The 18,432-nt window shown below is 31.8% G+C and overlaps 1 protein-coding gene and 1 pseudogene across 1 annotated transcript; both read left to right on the top strand.

Moving 5' to 3' along the window:
* Positions 1–632: 632 nt before the first annotated feature.
* LOC120181394 lies at positions 633–12,402 on the top strand (annotated as a pseudogene).
* Positions 12,403–14,916: 2,514 nt separating this feature from the next.
* LOC120181328 (ethylene-responsive transcription factor ERF115-like) lies at positions 14,917–15,877 on the top strand. The gene is made up of 2 exons (XM_039186490.1): positions 14,917–15,229; positions 15,381–15,877. The coding sequence occupies exons 1-2, from the start codon at positions 15,121–15,123 to the stop codon at positions 15,833–15,835; spliced, it is 564 nt and encodes a 187-aa protein (XP_039042421.1). The 5' UTR covers positions 14,917–15,120; the 3' UTR covers positions 15,836–15,877.
* Positions 15,878–18,432: the final 2,555 nt, after the last annotated feature.

Below are 18,432 nucleotides of genomic sequence, written 5' to 3'. Positions count from 1 at the left end.
AAAAAATAATAACAGTAATAATAATAATCAAATTGTGACTGATAAAAAAACTCGTTATTATCGAGTATCGAACCTAGAAGATCTCTAATAAAATACATATATTGAAAAATGAACGGCAAGGGAGTAGCGAATCAGAGAAAAGCGGGGCCCACGGCATTGTTTTCTGTTAAGTTTTAAAGTAATCAGGTACTTGGGGGCCCACTTTACTTCTGTCCCCCTGTAGCATCTCTGGACAGTTCCTTAAATCTCTGACCTTAAATTTTTGACCCCTAACCATAGACAAAACTCCACGCCTCCCTTAATCAGTAATTTTATTACTAATTCATTTTCTTAAGGTGTGGAAAGTTTCTCAATTTTTTAAAAAGAAATTGAAAATTTAATATTATTTTAAAAATATTTTTAAATATCGAAAATTATTTAAAAAATCGACGTTTTATTTTACTAATATATTATAATAAAAATTCTTTTTATGATTGTAAAATATTATTGATTGTATCATTATTCGCCACGTAAAGAGTAAGACCAACAACGGTTACGGACTTGAAACGGGGATTGCATTACGGTTTTGGATTACTGCGTTATTTTCAACGGTAGTTGCGGATCTAAAATGAGAATCGTATGCGGTTTAAAGTATGGAGAAGCTGAAGGGGAACAATGGTCGTGTGCCACGTGGTAAAATGTCAGCATCTGGCGACACGTGGGCATCACAATTAAATGCCAGAAATGTCTTTGGACGATTCCTTAACTTGGGTAGAATTGGTTACGTCTTATCACGCAGGTTGCGTGACTTTTTGTTAAGTGGAGGATCGGATTTGTTTATTGTTACGAGCTTACGTCACTGAAGCTTTTATTCACGTTATTTTTGCTATTCTTTCTGGGACTCGTTTTTGTTTTACAAGTGTAAATTTTTTTATCACTAATTTAAATTATCAATTCATAATAATTTTATTCTTATACTATCCGTTTATAATATTTTAATTTTTAAAAATAAATATGGTTAGATTGATTACATGTCGTTTTAGTAAAAGGGTTACTTTTAAAAATGTGAGTTTTTGGGAAGTGATATGTAAAGGTCATTTCAGTTGGATTATCAAAAAGCTATTGAAGCGGCTAGAACTTTGTTCCTTCCTAGTACTGATTGGCATTTAATTAGCAGCAAATGGATATAGGGAAAAATCAGAACTAGTAGAGAGAAGGTTAACTGGCACAAAATCATTTGGTTCCCTGCCCATATTCCGAAATGTTCTCTCATTTCATGGATGGTCATCCTTAATAGACTGCCACTAAGGACAGGTTGATTCGGTTTGGTCAGGAAATGGACAACGGTTGTGTTATGTGTGGCAATGGGCTGGAAACACGTGACCACCTATTTGTTAATTGTCCCTTTGCTAAGGAGGTTTGGAATGTGTTCTTGTCGTGTGTGGGATTCGTTTGGTCTGTACAGCTGGGATGAACGAATGGACTGGCTGGTTGAGAACTTGAGGGGTAAGTCCCTTCGAGTGAGGTTTTTAAAGCTCGCCTGGACTGTTTATTTGTATCACATCTGGGAGGAGCGTAACCATAGGGTTTTTAGGAGGTTTTCGCGTTCAGTTGATGCGATTGTTACAAAGATTAAAGATACTGTTCAATACAAATTGTATAGACACTCTACACATAGAAGAGATAATGTATATAGGCACTTGTATATGAGTTGGGGATTGATATAGTGTTTACCATTGTTTTGTTGCAGCTTTTGCTGCTTTATTTGGATGAATACAAGTTACTTATAAAAAAAAAAATTAATAGATAATAAATATCAATTTTATTGATTTTGATGGGATAACATTGATGTTAAACTAATAATAAAATGGTATATATTATTTAATAAAAAACAACATTATCCCAATAAAAATCAATGCCCGCAAGGATTAGGGATGGGTACGAGACTCGAAGTTGGTGGGTTTCGACCCGAATTGATTAAAAAATTGAGTTCGAATAAGATTTTCTTGAATAGAAGTTTGGGTTGGTTTAAGTTTAGAATGAAATATCCGACTCGGTCCAAAAATAATATAATTTTCTCTTATATATTTAGTGATAATTGCAAGAATACTCTCCTTTATATTATTTTATTTCAATTAGATATTTGTTTTATTGAATGAAATTAATAACTTTTTATAAATATATTTATTTTGTTTGGATCGGATCGGATCGTATTTGAATTTTATTTAAAAAGCTTAGGTCGAATTTTCGGGTCAAATGACGTTACCTTAAACTCAGATCAGATTCGTATAGAATAATTACATTTTTCACATCATGGCGAGTTGAATGAAAATTTGACTCAACCCGACCTATTTCATCTCTAATAAGTACTTTATGGTGGTCAATATAAGCATCCTTGTTTTGCATTCAAAATCGAATTCCAAAGCCTTAAACTAGTGGCTTCTTTTCTCCTTTTAATCATAAGAAATTTGTGAAGCCGTTTTCAAGAAGGAGCCAAAACGACAGAACCCCTTTTGTATGGACTTCTCAACCACAACGTAAAACGACATGGACTTAGACTTGATAGATGCTCGGTATATCCCTAGCCCGAAATTGGTAATGCACAAGGAGATGCTATTTGGGTAAAGGATAAGCTGTGTCACTTTTGTTGTTATATTTATTATTATCATTATTCGTTTTCTATTTATGGGCGAAGATTGACAAATTCAAACATTATTAATTAAAAACAGCAGATTCCACAGGAACATACTTTCACACACTCGTTTTTCAATTCACGTGGAAACGAATATTCTGCATTTAATCTTGGTTCTGTTCTAGAATTAGAAGTCACAATTCATCATTGATCTAAAGTACAATGTTATTTAATGAGAATGCTTAATAATATTATTCAATTGACGCGTTCTTTTGATTCTTATAAAAATACAAAGGTCAAATAATGTTAAATTAATTTCTCAAATTTTCTAAATTCAATAATCTAGACAATTTAATGATTTATTTCCCAAAATAGACATGAAACCTAACAGCAGATAATTTTCAAAAAACAATGAAGAGTCGGTCCATACAGGGTTCCATGTCTTAGCTAGGGTTGAATTGGTGGTTTATTTATTTTGTTTTCGGATATAGTTTATTTTGGAAAGAGCATTACTCCAACACGACACTAAAATCTCGTAGAAAGTGTGAAGCCCCACCTTCCCCACTTTCTACCACGTTGAAATACATGCGTGGTGACCCAAACAGTTTTCCCCATTACCGCAGTGGCAATTAGGGATGGACGGTATCAGAATCTAATAGAATTTAATTTGATTCGATTCGATCAAATAAAGTTTTCTTTAAAAAATTCGAGTCCAATTCGGATTTTATCTCAAAAAGTTACATTGGATTCAATCCGGATGAAATCATCCTTAAACTCAAATTAGATCAAATTTCAAATAAAAAAATATATTTTTATTCATATTAACCGAAAATCCAATCCAACTCAACCTAACACGTATCCATCCCAGAGGCAACACCAGAAAACAAAACTGATGAGTGATGACAAATATAGGAGAAACTGTTTCCCAATGATGACGACCAACAGCTAGTGCGATGTGCTTGGTGATGAGATAATGGGAGCATTTTATTAAGATATGGTAGATATTATTTTATATTCATAATTTATTTGTTTTATGAAATTTTATGTTTCCGTTTATATAAAATCCTTCACTTTTATTTAATGTTATGATGAAAAGAGTTTCGATGAATATAAAATTCGATGACTCTTTAAATAAATGGGATCTTTTTCGAAAACATTATTTATATTAATACAATTAATTTAATAAGATATCTGAAATAGGCTTTTTTAGCCATTCGACCCACTGCCTTTATGGAACAAATCTAGTCCGTGGACTATGGTCCAATTACTTATTTTATGTGGTTAAAATTAGAATTTTTAAATAGACTTGATATCAAAATAAATACCTAAACTATATTATTTTTCTTTTCGAATAGGTGCATAAACTGTTTTTTTTACTCATCCCGATGCCTAATGATACAAACGTTACAACTTTAGGTGCTTGAGCTGTCAACGATATTAATTTCTCCCATTAAGTGACACGTGTCATAATATGACAATTTTAAAAATTTATTTAAGATTAAAAAAACAAAATTATATATTTTTAAAAGAAAACATGTAAATTTTAAATAACACAAACACTTTGAAAACCTTCATTTCAATCTCTAAACTCACGTCGGCCGTTGCCCTTTACCATCGACGAAGCTCCACCCGAACACACCTCCCTTCGGCGACCAAAACCCCTATGAAATCGTGATTAATCAACGATGAACGACGTTTTATACCCTGCGAACCCTATGATGAAAATAGCAATCCTACGCGACTCTGACGACTAATTGGCGACAACTATGGTGACATATGACTAGGAGGGTGGCAGGGACAACATGGGGATGGTGGTTGTGGTCGGAAAGGGCGGCTGCTAATTAAGGTTAGGATTTGGGGATTTTACGGATTTAGTTTTTTTTTTATAATTTAATATAAATTAAGTTATATATATTAAAATATAATTTTAAAAAATAAATTTCAAAATACCATATTATGACACGTGTCACTTAACGGAGAAAATTAACACCGTTAATGGGCGGACACTTAAAATAATAAAGTTTGTAACGTTAGACATTTGGATGGATAAAAAAATACTTTAGGCACCTATTCGAGAAAAATAATATAGTTCGAACACTTATTTTGGTATTAATCCTTTTAAATATTAATTTGTTATTAAATATAGTTACATTAATTTTTCTTTCCAAATTTCCGTCTTTTTCCCAAGAGAACGTCATTTGTAATAGTAACAACAAACGCTCAGTTTCCTCCTACTTCATTTCCTTCTAATTGTTCATTGTACCAAGCACGCACCAAAATCATTTTCTTTTCTTCCTTTCCATCTTTTTGAATTTTCAATTGTACAAAACATACCTAAAACACAATCATTTCTGGTAGAGAGTATTGGACCCCCTCCCATATTTCCTTTCAGATGAAAAAAGAGAGAGGAAAAATTGTACCCATAGTGAAATTGGAAAAATGTGACCAAATTGGACCACACAAATATCAGTCTCATACATACAAGTTCACTTGTTTGCCATGGGTCAATTGGTTGTATCCTCTCTTTTTTTTTTTAATTTTCTTTTTCACTTTGTTAAAGGGAAAGAAAAAGAAAATAATAATAATGGAGCACTCTTTCTTTATTGTTTTGGAAAAAGAAAGGAAAGATTTAAGTTGATAATTATATACCAATTTTTGAATCAAAATATGATGTTTACTGCAAATTTTATATACATGCCAAGAAGAAAATGTTTATGATGATTTGATTATATAAGATATAAACCGAGAATGAATCAGTGGTTGGTTTGATTATATTTAATCTTATATATTACGAATGAGTGACCGATTTGATTATATTTAATCTATATCGTTTCAAAACATTTTAATTTTAATTATAATATATAATAAATGTAATCACTAATTTAAACTATCTAAATATGAAATTCAATTTACTAACCAACCACTTAATCTAACAATTTTTTATCGACAGAGGATGCGACAACTGATCGAGGATAGATGCTCCATTGGATGGCTCTGTGCTGATTTTTGAGTCCTGCCCTCAGCTTCGTGCTCTTCTTTATACGGGTATTTAAGGTCCCCTTATCTTCGAATAACACGGTTGATACCAAGCAAAGGCTTTTGTCTTGAAACATCCTAGGAATATGAGCTTGATGAATCCAAGAATCATGTCACTAACTCTAGGGATACTGCCATCATCTTGATTGAATCTTTAGGTTATCAACTTTAACATTGGTAAATCTAACATCCATGAAAAATAAGTCTCCGCTTGGCATTATTTTGAATGCTTAGTTGGCCACTCACGTATTTTCAGTTGCAGTTTTTGTATTAACTAATGATGTTTATGTACTTTACGTTGATGGTTATTCTTTGGTCACGAGAATAGCTGACATCTCATAAGTTTTGTTTGCTTTAGAGTGATCCTATGGTGGTGGTTTACCGTGCATGCTGAGGAATGCTTTAGCTCAAAGACTACAGCAGAGATGACGTTGAAATGTTTAAATTTAGAATTCAAGGATCTTTTCTCAAAAAGTGTATGCATTGCAGATTTCAATTTTTCTTAAATCTGTCACATTTTGTCAGGAACGTTAACTGTCATCGGTGCACCTCTGGACTTGTCTTGCAGGATCCCATTTTGGTAATATCCAAAGTCGTTGAGGGTGGGATTTCTATTCCTGTATGTAAAACTGAAGTCTTAAAGAATGATCTCAACCCAACATGGAAGCCAGTGTTTTTAAATATCGAACAAATCGGAAGCAAAGTATAGCAAGTTTTTATTCGTACTTTTAACAGAAACTTCTATTTCCTTAATTTGTTACATAGCAGAGCAAGTTGGTCTTGGCCAGTCTCAATCAGCTATATAAGTTGCAGGTGTCTCTACTTAACATGTGTAACACCCTTAACCAGTATATGTCTCGTAATATAAGCTAAACATCAGCTATATCAGTATATAAGTTATGATGACTTACCGATACTGTCTGTAGGTTTGATTTTTCATAAGATGCTGGCAAGCTCCTCACTTCACGTCTGCTACTTTATTTGAACACGCATGAAAATCATCACGCGCTAAGTAAAACTTAGTGAGACAGAAATATAGTTAAAACATAAAATCCATAAAATATAAACAATAAACTGAAAATTTAATTAAAAATAATTAAAACTTCAAATCGGGCTAGTCACGCTGTTTTCTTTCTAAAAACCTGAAAATCATTATCTCATGATTTTATCAAAAATCATGTAAGTCTTTATCAAATATCATAAATAACTTTTTTTCTTTTCTTTCGAACATATTTCATAACTTTCTTTTCAATTATATGTTCTTTTCTTTTATATACTACCATAATTTTCACACTTATTGTTATAGTCCAATGTATATGTAAGAGAATATAAGGTACATGAGTATAAGGTGCGCACTAGGCATAATACGGTGTCGAATCATAACTGAAATTGTGATATGATGCACTTCAGTGCAATCATAACTTGAGCACCAACGGTGCTGAACATTTGTACACGAATGCACCAGTGCTGAACTAATAACTGATAACTAATAAATGATAAGCATTCACTTAATGACATGCCAAATATACCTATGACTCTCAATGCAACATACAATGGGCTTATATGTATCGTCATAGAATCATTTTATTAATAACTGTAAACATCTTATAACTGAAAATCATCTGATAACTGTAAATATCTGATAACTGTGAAATGTCTGATAACTGTAAACATTAAGAATTCATCATCATAAATATCATACTTGGGCAGTTCATATCCAAAATCATTTATAATATAGAAATTTCATACTGAAAATTTATAAATCATACTGGAAAATAAAATGAGGTTGAATTATCGCAAGTTGTCCTCGATCAGAGTAATTAAATAATAAACTAGACTCATTTGAACAATTTACTTATAAATCAAAATATAAGTCTCACTCAGATTTAAAAATTGCTTCCTCTACACAATTTATTAAAATTTCATATTCTGGCAGTTTGCACTATTTTCAAAGAAATATTATTCTATATTAATCTATCTATTGAAAAATTATTCCGTTTGCACCACTGAAACCTAGAATCGAATACGAATCTAACCATATAAGGCACTCCATCTAGTTCCACTAGTACAATTTATAGCGGATTTTCAAAGTTAACTGAAATAAACTGTTTTTGGACAAAATCTGTTGTCCTATTTTCTGACCTATCACTAATTAAAAATTCATATCTTTTTTGTATACTTCTCTATATCAGTTGACGTTTATTCTATACGAAACTAGACTGATAGAAGAATCCAAAGGTATAAGATATCCTCTAATCATTTTTGTAGAATTTCTGATGATTTTCTAAACTTACAGTTCAAAATGTAATTTCTAGGCAGATTTTACCAACTAGTGTCATTGACTTATTCGCTAGTTCTATTATCTTACTAAATAGACATATAAACTTGAATCACACTTCACATAACATTAGGAGTCACTTCGTAACGTAACTCCAACACTGGCTAATCGCAAGCTAATTTTTGGTCGAAACATATATACAAAAGAAATGCACTCACCTTTGCCTCCCTATCACACTTTTTCCATGATAATCTTGAATCTTCTCGAACTAACATAATCTAAACTAAAATATAAAATTCGATAAAAAAATCCGATACATAAATTGATAAAACTAAATCGTACTTCCATCATAATTTCAAATTTCTCAAAATATTCATTAAATTCCATGAATATTTTGTTTCACTATCAACACTTCAATATTTACTATTTTCATAATCTAACCACTAATTATGAATTCCTTTTAAAATTCGTATCAACTTTCCTATTTAATCCATAATGACCATTCACCATTATGATCATTTCACATTAATCACATAAAATTTCCAACACCTCAATAAAATATTCAAATAAATACTTAAACATTCAAAAGCTTGAAATTTCATCCTAACCTTTCTTAGATTTTTCAAATTCAACCACACAACTTGATAAACTTAGAATTAAATCTCAACTTAAGAATTAAATCCAAAAATCAACATATTAAATAAATTTCCAGCATTACAATAATTTACTAAAATGATACTTCCACATTTAATAAACTTAAAATCAAGTCCCCATAATATTGGGACTTTTCGAATTCCACCCTTAAATTTTACCAAATTTGAAATTTGGTTTCAAACAAGTTTCCAACTTAAATTTCCAGCATTTTCAACTATAAAAAAATCAGCATTAACCATTCAAATATTACATTCTTGCAATAATATCCCACAATTCTTAAAACTTGTATATTAATCCTTTTACTAACTCAAGGCTCCAAATTGATTCAAATTGATCTCCAAGTCACATATAACACTTCTAATATCAATTCTAGACCATAGGAAACTTTTCAATATTTTCCCCTAATTTTTTTCCAATGGCAGAATGTCGCTATGATAAAAAAAGACTAGTTTTTCATTCAATTTCAAGCATGAATTCAACTTATACAAGAGCTGATTTTGTGCTAATTTTCTTGATTAATCTAGTATTAATTAACCTTGACACATAACATTTTAATAATATAATTGAATTTAAAATTCAATTAATGAGAAATCTAAAAATTACCATTAATGAAACTTGATAATTACCAAATTCCATTGCATTATCTTCCATTAAAATATTCCTTAGTCAGAGATGAATCAACTTGACTTTGACTTTTCACTTGGGCCATGAAATTTTTCAAAATTGCACTTTAGTTACTTAAATTTCCACTGTACGACCAAATCTAAAAAATTATACTGTTATGAGTCAAATTTCTTTAATCTAAAATATGGAATTAATATTTCCAAGAATTTTCTAACATTCTTCAAACTTTCATAAAATTCCGGTTCGATCCGATTATCATATTTCAATATCGAATTTTATCACTTTATATCTTTTAACACAAATCTCGTACAGAAAATCTGATTACCACAAAAATTTTTGTGGTAGGCCAAACTGTTCATTTACGGGCTAAAATCTATAACTTTTCATAATTACATTTTGGTCCCTGAACATTTACAATATTTATACTTTAGCCCTCAAACTTTCAAAACTTAGATTTTAGTCACTAGTCAAAATTGGCATATTACAACATGTGTAGATGTTTACATCATTGATGTTGAGGGTTTGTCTACAAGTTACCCTTTACGTTTTTGTTACTTGATTGTTTTCTGAATTTTCGTTTTCTAAATGAACTTGCAGGATAGTCCACTAGTGATCCAGTGTTTTGACTTCAACAGCAATGGCAAGCATGAACTGATCGGGTAATTGTTGATCTTACTTTCTTATGCTCCTTCTCGTTTAAAAACTTAAGTCAATGGATAATCTGATTAAATTTCCAATTGTATATCAAAGGCGGCAGCGGTGCTTGAATCTCAGCTCAATCTGAAAAGTTTTCATTCTTAAGAGTAGATGACGGTCAAGCCTGGTTTTTGGTATCATTTGATAAAAATGAAGTTAGCTGACTTTTAAATCAATTATCATATGGCCAATTAAAGTTACATTTTAGAATTTAAAATTTAACTTATTTTTTTTATCTTTAAAATTCGATATCTAAGTATTTTCTAATATTTTTCTAAAATTATTTTTAAAAAATCACAAAGTAGATGATGTGGAGGGATGGGCATGGGACCTGAACCCAATGGGTTCTGATTCGACCCGACCCGATCGGGTCTAGTTTTAAAAAAAAAATCGGGTTCGGGTTTAGGGTGAAAAATACTCGACCCGAAAAAAATATAATTTTACCTTATATATTTAGGAATAATTACAATAATACCCCTCTATATATTATTTTTTAATTAAATCACTATTTTTATTGAATGAAAATAATATTTTTTTATTATTATTTCGGGTCGGGTCGGGTAAAATCTTATTTTGGTGGGGTCGGATCTCGGGTGGAGGATTCATTGATCTTGGGTCAGGTAGGATGGACCAAAAACCCGACCCATGTGGCTTGATTTTTGGGTTTTATCAGACAAGTGCATAAGTCACTAGCAGATTTGGAACAAGGTTTAACTCTTTGACCTGAAATTAATTTCATACTGAACTTTTTATTGAACTTATTTTTTAATTTGCAAACGGCAACGTAGGTTTTAAAAAGCAAGCTTTTTGTGGAAAAATATTCTGAGACTGTCCAATATACCTTCCTGGATTACCTAGCTGCTGGTTGTGAGCTGAACTTTATGGTTGCCGTTGATTTCACTGGTACTTTCCCGTTTACTCGTATAATTGACATTAGGCCCAGTAAAATTCTGCCCATTGCAATCCTTTATGTAAATTATTAGCGATGTCTCTTCTTCAATCTTTTTCTTGTTAAGTTGACAACAAAACATGCCACATCTTCAATAAAGTTAATCATGGGACCAATATAAACAGAAAAGCTGAACCACAGCAAACTTTTTGGGGAAAAAAGTTTAGTTAAACAAACTGTTTGTAAGAACCATTTCTGCCAAGTATATAGGTCTTTGGTTAGAATGATGCCGCAGTTCTTCATCTAAGGACCTTAGGATTTACATGTGTGAATCTGAAACTGTTGAAGTCATATGGATGAATGTGGAAAGCATCATGCTGCATGTGCAGTTCTTCAGAAGTACCATAATACATTCTTACCTTTTCCTTTTCTTTCTTAGTTGTGGTCTATCAGCTTCAAATGGCAACCCCCGCCTCCCTGATTCCTTGCACTATATTGATCCATCAGGACGGCTGAATGCATACCAGAAAGTAAGAATCGAATCTCTTTAATACTTTCCTTTTCTTCCGTTTCTTTGTATACCCGAGAAAATGTTATGTATCTTTCAATCCAGGCAATCTATGAAGTTGGGGAGGTATTGCAGTTTTACGATGCAGACAAGCGCTTTCCGGCTTGGGATTCGGAGCACGGCCCATCGATGGTCCAGTTTTTTGTTGTTTCGACTTGAATGGAAGCAGCAACTACTGTGAGGTAAGCAGTTGCTAGCGTCAATCTAATTTCAGACTCTGTTCCCCTACATTATCAAAATATCATTGTCTCCAGGTTGAAGGAATCCGAGGAAGTATGATGGCCTATACCAGTGCCCTTTTTAACGTGTCTCTTGCAGGACTAACACTGTTTGGGCATGTGATTAACAGAGCTGCAATGATTGCCAGCCAATCCCTGGCCCATGATGCTAAAAAATACTTTGTTTTGTTGATAATCACGGTAAAATCTTATCATTAGACATTCTATTAGAAAAGGTTGCTGCTGATTTTGCCACGGTTTCTGATAGTTGTTAATATTGCTCTAGGATGGGGTAGTAACTGATCTCCAAGAAATCAAAGATGCCCTCGTCAAGGCATCGGATCTCCCATTGTCGACCCTCATCGTCGGAGTCGGGGGAGCCCACATCAAAGAAACGGAGGTACTTACTACCGAATATCCCCACTTATATCCTTTTGAGGGAAAATGATGTCTTTAACGGAGCACTGTTTACAGATTTTAGATGCAGACACGGGGGAAAGACTGGAAAGCTCGACCGGACGAGTTGCTTCCCGAGATATCGTGCAATTTGTTCCGTTCAGGGATGTACAGAGTAAGTCATTTACTCATTCCGACGCTTACGAACTGTTCCATAGTCGGGGGATATGACAACCAGCTTTACTTGTTGCATACTGAAGGACTTCTGTTGTTCAATCACTTGTGGCAGAATTACCAACACAATTTTTAACCTACACGCGAAGCAGAGATATCAAACCAAACAGTCAGTTTTCACATGTCCAAAGATTGTTCATATCGAAACTTGGCTTAAAAGAGACGATGGAATATATTGGCATTGCGGCTTTGGGTTGAAGATTCATCGGTCAACATAAAGAGGGCTATCGGCACACAGACTGATTTAGAATGGGCGACTACCAAGGAAAGAGTGCCAAAAACAATGGAAAATTAATGGGCTTTTACCTATCTATAAATCAAATATTACAATAACAATTAAATCAACCGCAATGAATCGAGGAAAAAAATCCTTTAAAGCCGGACTATGTAACGCTTGTATTGTGATGTTCGTATGAAATTAAATTTATAAGATTTGGATGAATCTCAAAGTAAAAAAAAGGATATTTTATATTCCGAATTTATATGAAGAAAAAAGAAAGGTGAGCTGGAAACGTATATATAAAGAGGAGACTTTGACCAAGGAGTGGGCCTCAGTGGGGCTGAATATGCAAATAATACAAAGTATGTCTTGTCTTCGTATTTCAAGTCAAGGCAGAGTCAACCCTATTTGGAGAAAAGAAAATTGAACAAGCATTCTTAATTCAGACTAGAAATTCTAGAAATAATATTTTTTTAAAAATGAAATAACGTTTTTCAGTATTAATTTTTTTGGCATTAATAACAATAAAATAATTTTTTTTTTTATACAAGTATGTTTGTCTTCGTATTTCAAGTCAAGGCAGAGTCAACCCTATTGGAGAAAAAAAATTGAACAGCATTCTTATTCAGACTAGAAATTCTAGAAATAATTTTTTTTAAAAATGAAATAACGTTTTTCAGTATTAATTTTTTTGGCATTAATAACATAAAATAATTTTTTTTGTTTTCTAAAAAAGTATTTTAAAAAATAAAGATATATTTTCAAAATTAATTTCCAACATTTACTCGAATAATCATTTTAGTTCATATTATTTTCTTAGAACATTTTAAATTGATCATTATTAGATGAAAATTATTAATTGACTAACGACGATCAACACATATTGTTGACTTGACATTTGTATAGGTGTTAAATTATTAATGTATCATATATCACGTTGTCCAAAATTATAACATAAAATATATCACTCAAAATGATAATATGACGAATTATATTACTTAAAATGATGATATTACACCGATAAAATCAATCGCGCATTAGGAGAAAACTTAATTCAAACTATAAATTTTTAGAAATAACATTTTTCTTATAAAATTTAAATAACGTTTTCCCGATACTTTTTTTTGCATTTATAAATACAAAATAAATATAATTTTATTTCCTTAAAAAGATAAAAGCATGTTTTGAAGGTATAATGTCAAAAATAATTCATAATATTTGTTCGAATGGACGTTTTGGTCTTTATTTTTTTTAAACATTTTAACTGTTAATATTTTAATTTTCCATTAAAATGACCTATATTGAATGAAAATCATTCATGTTGCTAACGTAACATTTTCATATGTGCTAAATGACTTATATCACAAATAAGTATCTAAGTATATTCTTTTTTTCATTTAAGTACCTAAAGTGTTTTTTAGCAAAATAAATACCTAAAGTTATATTTTTAGTCAAAATAAGTACCTAAACTATTCAAAATTTTTCATCTAAGTTCTAAAAAGGTTGACATTGGACATTAATTAAAGAATACTTTAGGTACTTAGATGAAAAAATTTGATTACTTTAGGTACCTATTTTGATTTAAAAAAAATACTCCAGATACATATTTTGACCAAAAAGATCACTTTAAGTACTTATTTTTATAAAAAAATACTTTAGATACTTTTTTTGAACATTACTTTATATACTTAAATGCAAAAAATAATATATTTTAGTTACTTATTTGATATATAAGCCATGTAAAATTACTAATATGTCATATATCATATTACCCAAGATGATGGTGTGACATGAGCTATGTCACCGAAGATAGTGACGTGACACATGTTACGTGATCCAATGAATGTTGTGATGTGTGAAACATCAATAATTAAACATATGAAAATATCATGTTAGTAACAAGCGCCGACCGTTAGTTAAATAACAATTTTCATCTAGTAAGAATTATTTTGATCAAAAATTAAAATGCTGGAGACTGCTCTAGAAAAGAAAAAATAAATAAATAATAATTTAAATAAATATCGGGACTAATTTTAATGTTATACCAAATATTAAAAAGTACATTAACATGTAATAATAGTTACAATGAAAACAATTAATATTTGTTTGATCATGGGAAAACAATAATAAAAACATTTAATTAATATTACACTTCTTTATTATCATGAAATATAAGTAAATGTTATTGATATTTACACAATTTACTTCATTTTTTAATATATATATATATATAAAGACAGGAAATTAAATAAAAAAATTTATATATATTTGTTTTATATATAGAGAGGTTAGGGTTTTCAGCATTTTCAGCTATCTTCATCCTTTGTTCACACTTCAGTCGTAAGCAGACGTTTCTCCACTCTTTGCATCTCTCGTGTTGGCTGTAGCAATTCATGTTTTGTCTGTAACTGTTTGTTTCCTCCCTTTACCTTCATTTTCTCTTCTATTTAATTATTCCCATGTCGATTACTTTGCTTCATGTTGAGAGAAAAAAAAACTATATACACTATATAATCTTTGTTTTCGGTTTTGCATGAGAGAAAATAACAGATAAGCTAGGGGGAATCTCGGAAGACTCAAAGGTGGATCGACGACAAGGGAAGAGGCCGTTGCCGTCCGATCATGAATCGGAAGCGAAAGAGGAAGCCGCCGTCCATCAGTTCTACGCGGCTAGGTCTCAACAAGAGACCAGTGCCATGGTTCAAGCCCTAACTCAAGTTATTGCCAACGATAACAATCCACTGCTTCTTAAACTTCATCGTTATGATCAAAATCAATCTCAGCATCAACAAGTTCAACCTCAAGGTATAACTGTTTCTGGGTTAATTTGATTGCAATTGAATAACGGTGATAATTGATAAACCCTAATTGGATTGTGTCTCGTAATGATTTCAGAAATGGACTTGGATGATCTATTAGTTTAGCTTTAAAAACTGTATTATTATTGTGTTTGAAGGAAAGGTGAGGAGAATGCAGTATAGAGGCGTTAGGAAAAGGCCATGGGGCAAATGGGCGGCTGAAATAAGAGATCCGAACAAAGCTTGTCGCGTCTGGCTCGGAACCTTCGCAACAGCCGAAGCGGCCGCCTCAGCTTACGACGAAGCTGCTCTTAGGTTTAAAGGAAGCAAAGCCAAGCTTAACTTCCCCGAAAGAGTTCATCGGAAACCCGAATCCGGTTGTCTCACAACTAGCTACGAAGTCCAACCGCCGCTAGCTTTACTTCCTACTCCTCCACCACCACCACCACCATTTTCCGATCAGTACGCACAGCCACAGCTTCTTGGCGGCGGAAGCAATGGATTAAACTATGGTTTATCAGGTGGTGAATATGGTGGAGCTTTCAGCACAACCCTATCTTCATCTTCCACAATGTTAACATCTCGACAGCAACTACAACAAGAGGAATTGTAGTTCGGTGGCTCATCTCCGAGTCCCGATCCTGCTAAGAACAAGGGAGCGAATTATGATTATTACTACTCAATAAAATAGTTCAACTGATTTCAGGTTTGCTTCTTAATTTTGGAGAAATTGAACTGACCAAAATGGTCTTCTGGATTTCTTTTTTCTTTTTTGCTTGCATTTAGCTTCCTTATCAGCTCCTTTATTTTCGAAATGAAAAAAAAAATCCTTTAGGAAACTATGAACGAAGGTGCATTAACTTTAGCTTCTTTGCATTCAAGAAACCCGTGGGGATAAGATAAATTCTAGGGGATGAGAATCCGGTTACATAGACAGGTTTAAAATTAGAATCTTAATGATATGATACAAAGTTTTATTAAAAGTTACAAAATGATAATTCGACTATTCATATATTTCAAAATTATTATTTTCATTGAAAAATTAATAGTCGTATGTTATTGACATTAAATAGTTGAATAGGATATGGTAAAAGCATATTTTAATTATGTATACGAGCACCGTCGGTGCTTTCAAGCACTAGCTCAACGACATAATGTAAACAAAGATTCGATCCATAAAATACAACTCAAACGATTCTATGATCAAACTTTATCATATCTCAACCACCATGTAAACGTTAAGCTCTAACCGATACTTATTTTTAACGGAAAAAGGACGATTTGGAACATATGAATAGTCAGATGATCATTTTTTTTTGTATATTTTAATAGTTTGATGACTTTACAAAATAGTGATTTATAATCAGTGAATCATTTTATAACATTTAATGATCGAACAACTCAACAAAACATTGTCTCGACTATTCGTATACTTTATCCAATTACAAATCATCTAATATCTAAATACATACGGTAAAGATATGCTATAGGATACTTATATGCCAACTCTTATAAAGTACACATCTAACTACATTTAGTTCTTAAATACTGAAGTATTTGATTAAGCTTTAATTACTATTATATTATTTTCTTAGCACACAATAATTTAATTTAATTATTTAGATGATAAAATTTATTTTAAAATTTTTAAATTCAAATAGATATATTTATGAAATATATATGTTATGAATAAATTAAGAAAGTTGTGTACATTTCTGCACGAAATAATTACGCGCAGTAGCACATCCATATATCTTCGCTGCACCAAGATTTGGAGCCAAGTCTTCATGTGCTTAAGTATGACTTGTAAAAGTTCTTTTTGAATAGATAAACAAGAGGTTAAACGTTTAACTAAGTGAGGTGAAACATGTTACATTGAAATATCCATTAATTCATATTATAATTAATTTTTTTTTATTAACATAGGAAGCGATAGTTTATGTTCTAAAAATTTCTATAATTTCACAACGAATGTCTAAATACTCTATAGTCTTTGATGTTCGAATTTAAATATCTAAAAATAATAATTATTCTTTTAACAACTTAGACAATTTGATTCGTGCTGATATCATAATTAGCTAAAACGATTAAATCGGTGATTCTAATATTACGACAGCTATTATCATTGATCATGATAAAATTAAACATCGGAATGGGATGTGATAAATTAACGGCGGAGACTGAGAGCAGAGCTCTCTCGCAGGCAAATTCTCCACCATGGCTGTCGTGTCGGGTATTGGAGTCAAACTTTGCGGCAACCGCCACGTACCCTTTATGTTTTGTTTTTACGCGTTGACTTACAAATATATTCACTCTGACTCCGTCGCCATGCCAAAGTCCAGACCTATTATCTGCATTCCCACACCAAAAGCACATACCAAGTTCTTCACCAATTATTCCATCTTTTCCTCCTCTTCTTTCTTGTTCTTTTTTGAGGATAACTCTATCAAAGTTCTGAAATTATGTTGAGTCGAACAAGATTTTCAATTACGTAGAGCGTTATCAACAACTTCAATAATATTTGGGGGTAAACTACACATTTAATTCATAAATTATCAGTTTCAGTGCGTTTTAGTACCTAACCTTTCAATTTTTTCAAAAAAAATACCTAACATTTATTTTCATTTCATATTACTGTCCCGCCATTAAAGCCTTAGCGCGTTTAGTACATAAAATATCAATTTTGGTCCGTTTTAGTACTTAAACTTTTAATTTTTTTAAAACTCAATGTTAAATTTTAATCGAGATATTAAAATTGAATAGAAATTAAAGTTTCTAACGACATGTACTAAAATGAAAAACCATATATATTTTTTCTCTAAAATTGCTCATAAAAAGGTAAATTATTTTAAATAATCTCGTAAGCAGTGACAAATCCAGAAATTTATAAATGTAGATAAAAAAATCTAATATTATTTTTCTTAATTAACGAATATATAAAATTTCTTATTTTTTTAATATATTAAAAAAAATTAGTTGACCCTTATTCCCATATGTAAGGGGGTAAAAGGGAGGTATGATAGTAGGCTGCCCCTAACACCCGATTGAGAGCAGCTTCCGTAGGAGACCTCCGAATTATGAAATGCCTTCCGTGGGACTCGATCTCACGACCCCAAGGTTAAGATAATAACTAATCTAAAAGAATGAATATGCATTTGTCCACATGAGGCCATATACCTCCGCCCCTGCTCATACGGGTGGGGTCAATTG

Source organism: Hibiscus syriacus, unplaced genomic scaffold, assembly GCF_006381635.1.
Source record: "Hibiscus syriacus cultivar Baekdansim isolate YM2019G1 unplaced genomic scaffold, ASM638163v2 tig00112523_pilon, whole genome shotgun sequence".
Taxonomy (NCBI): domain Eukaryota; kingdom Viridiplantae; phylum Streptophyta; class Magnoliopsida; order Malvales; family Malvaceae; genus Hibiscus; species Hibiscus syriacus.
Note: the sequence above shows the minus strand (reverse complement) of the source record. Positions and strands in the feature narration are given on the sequence as shown.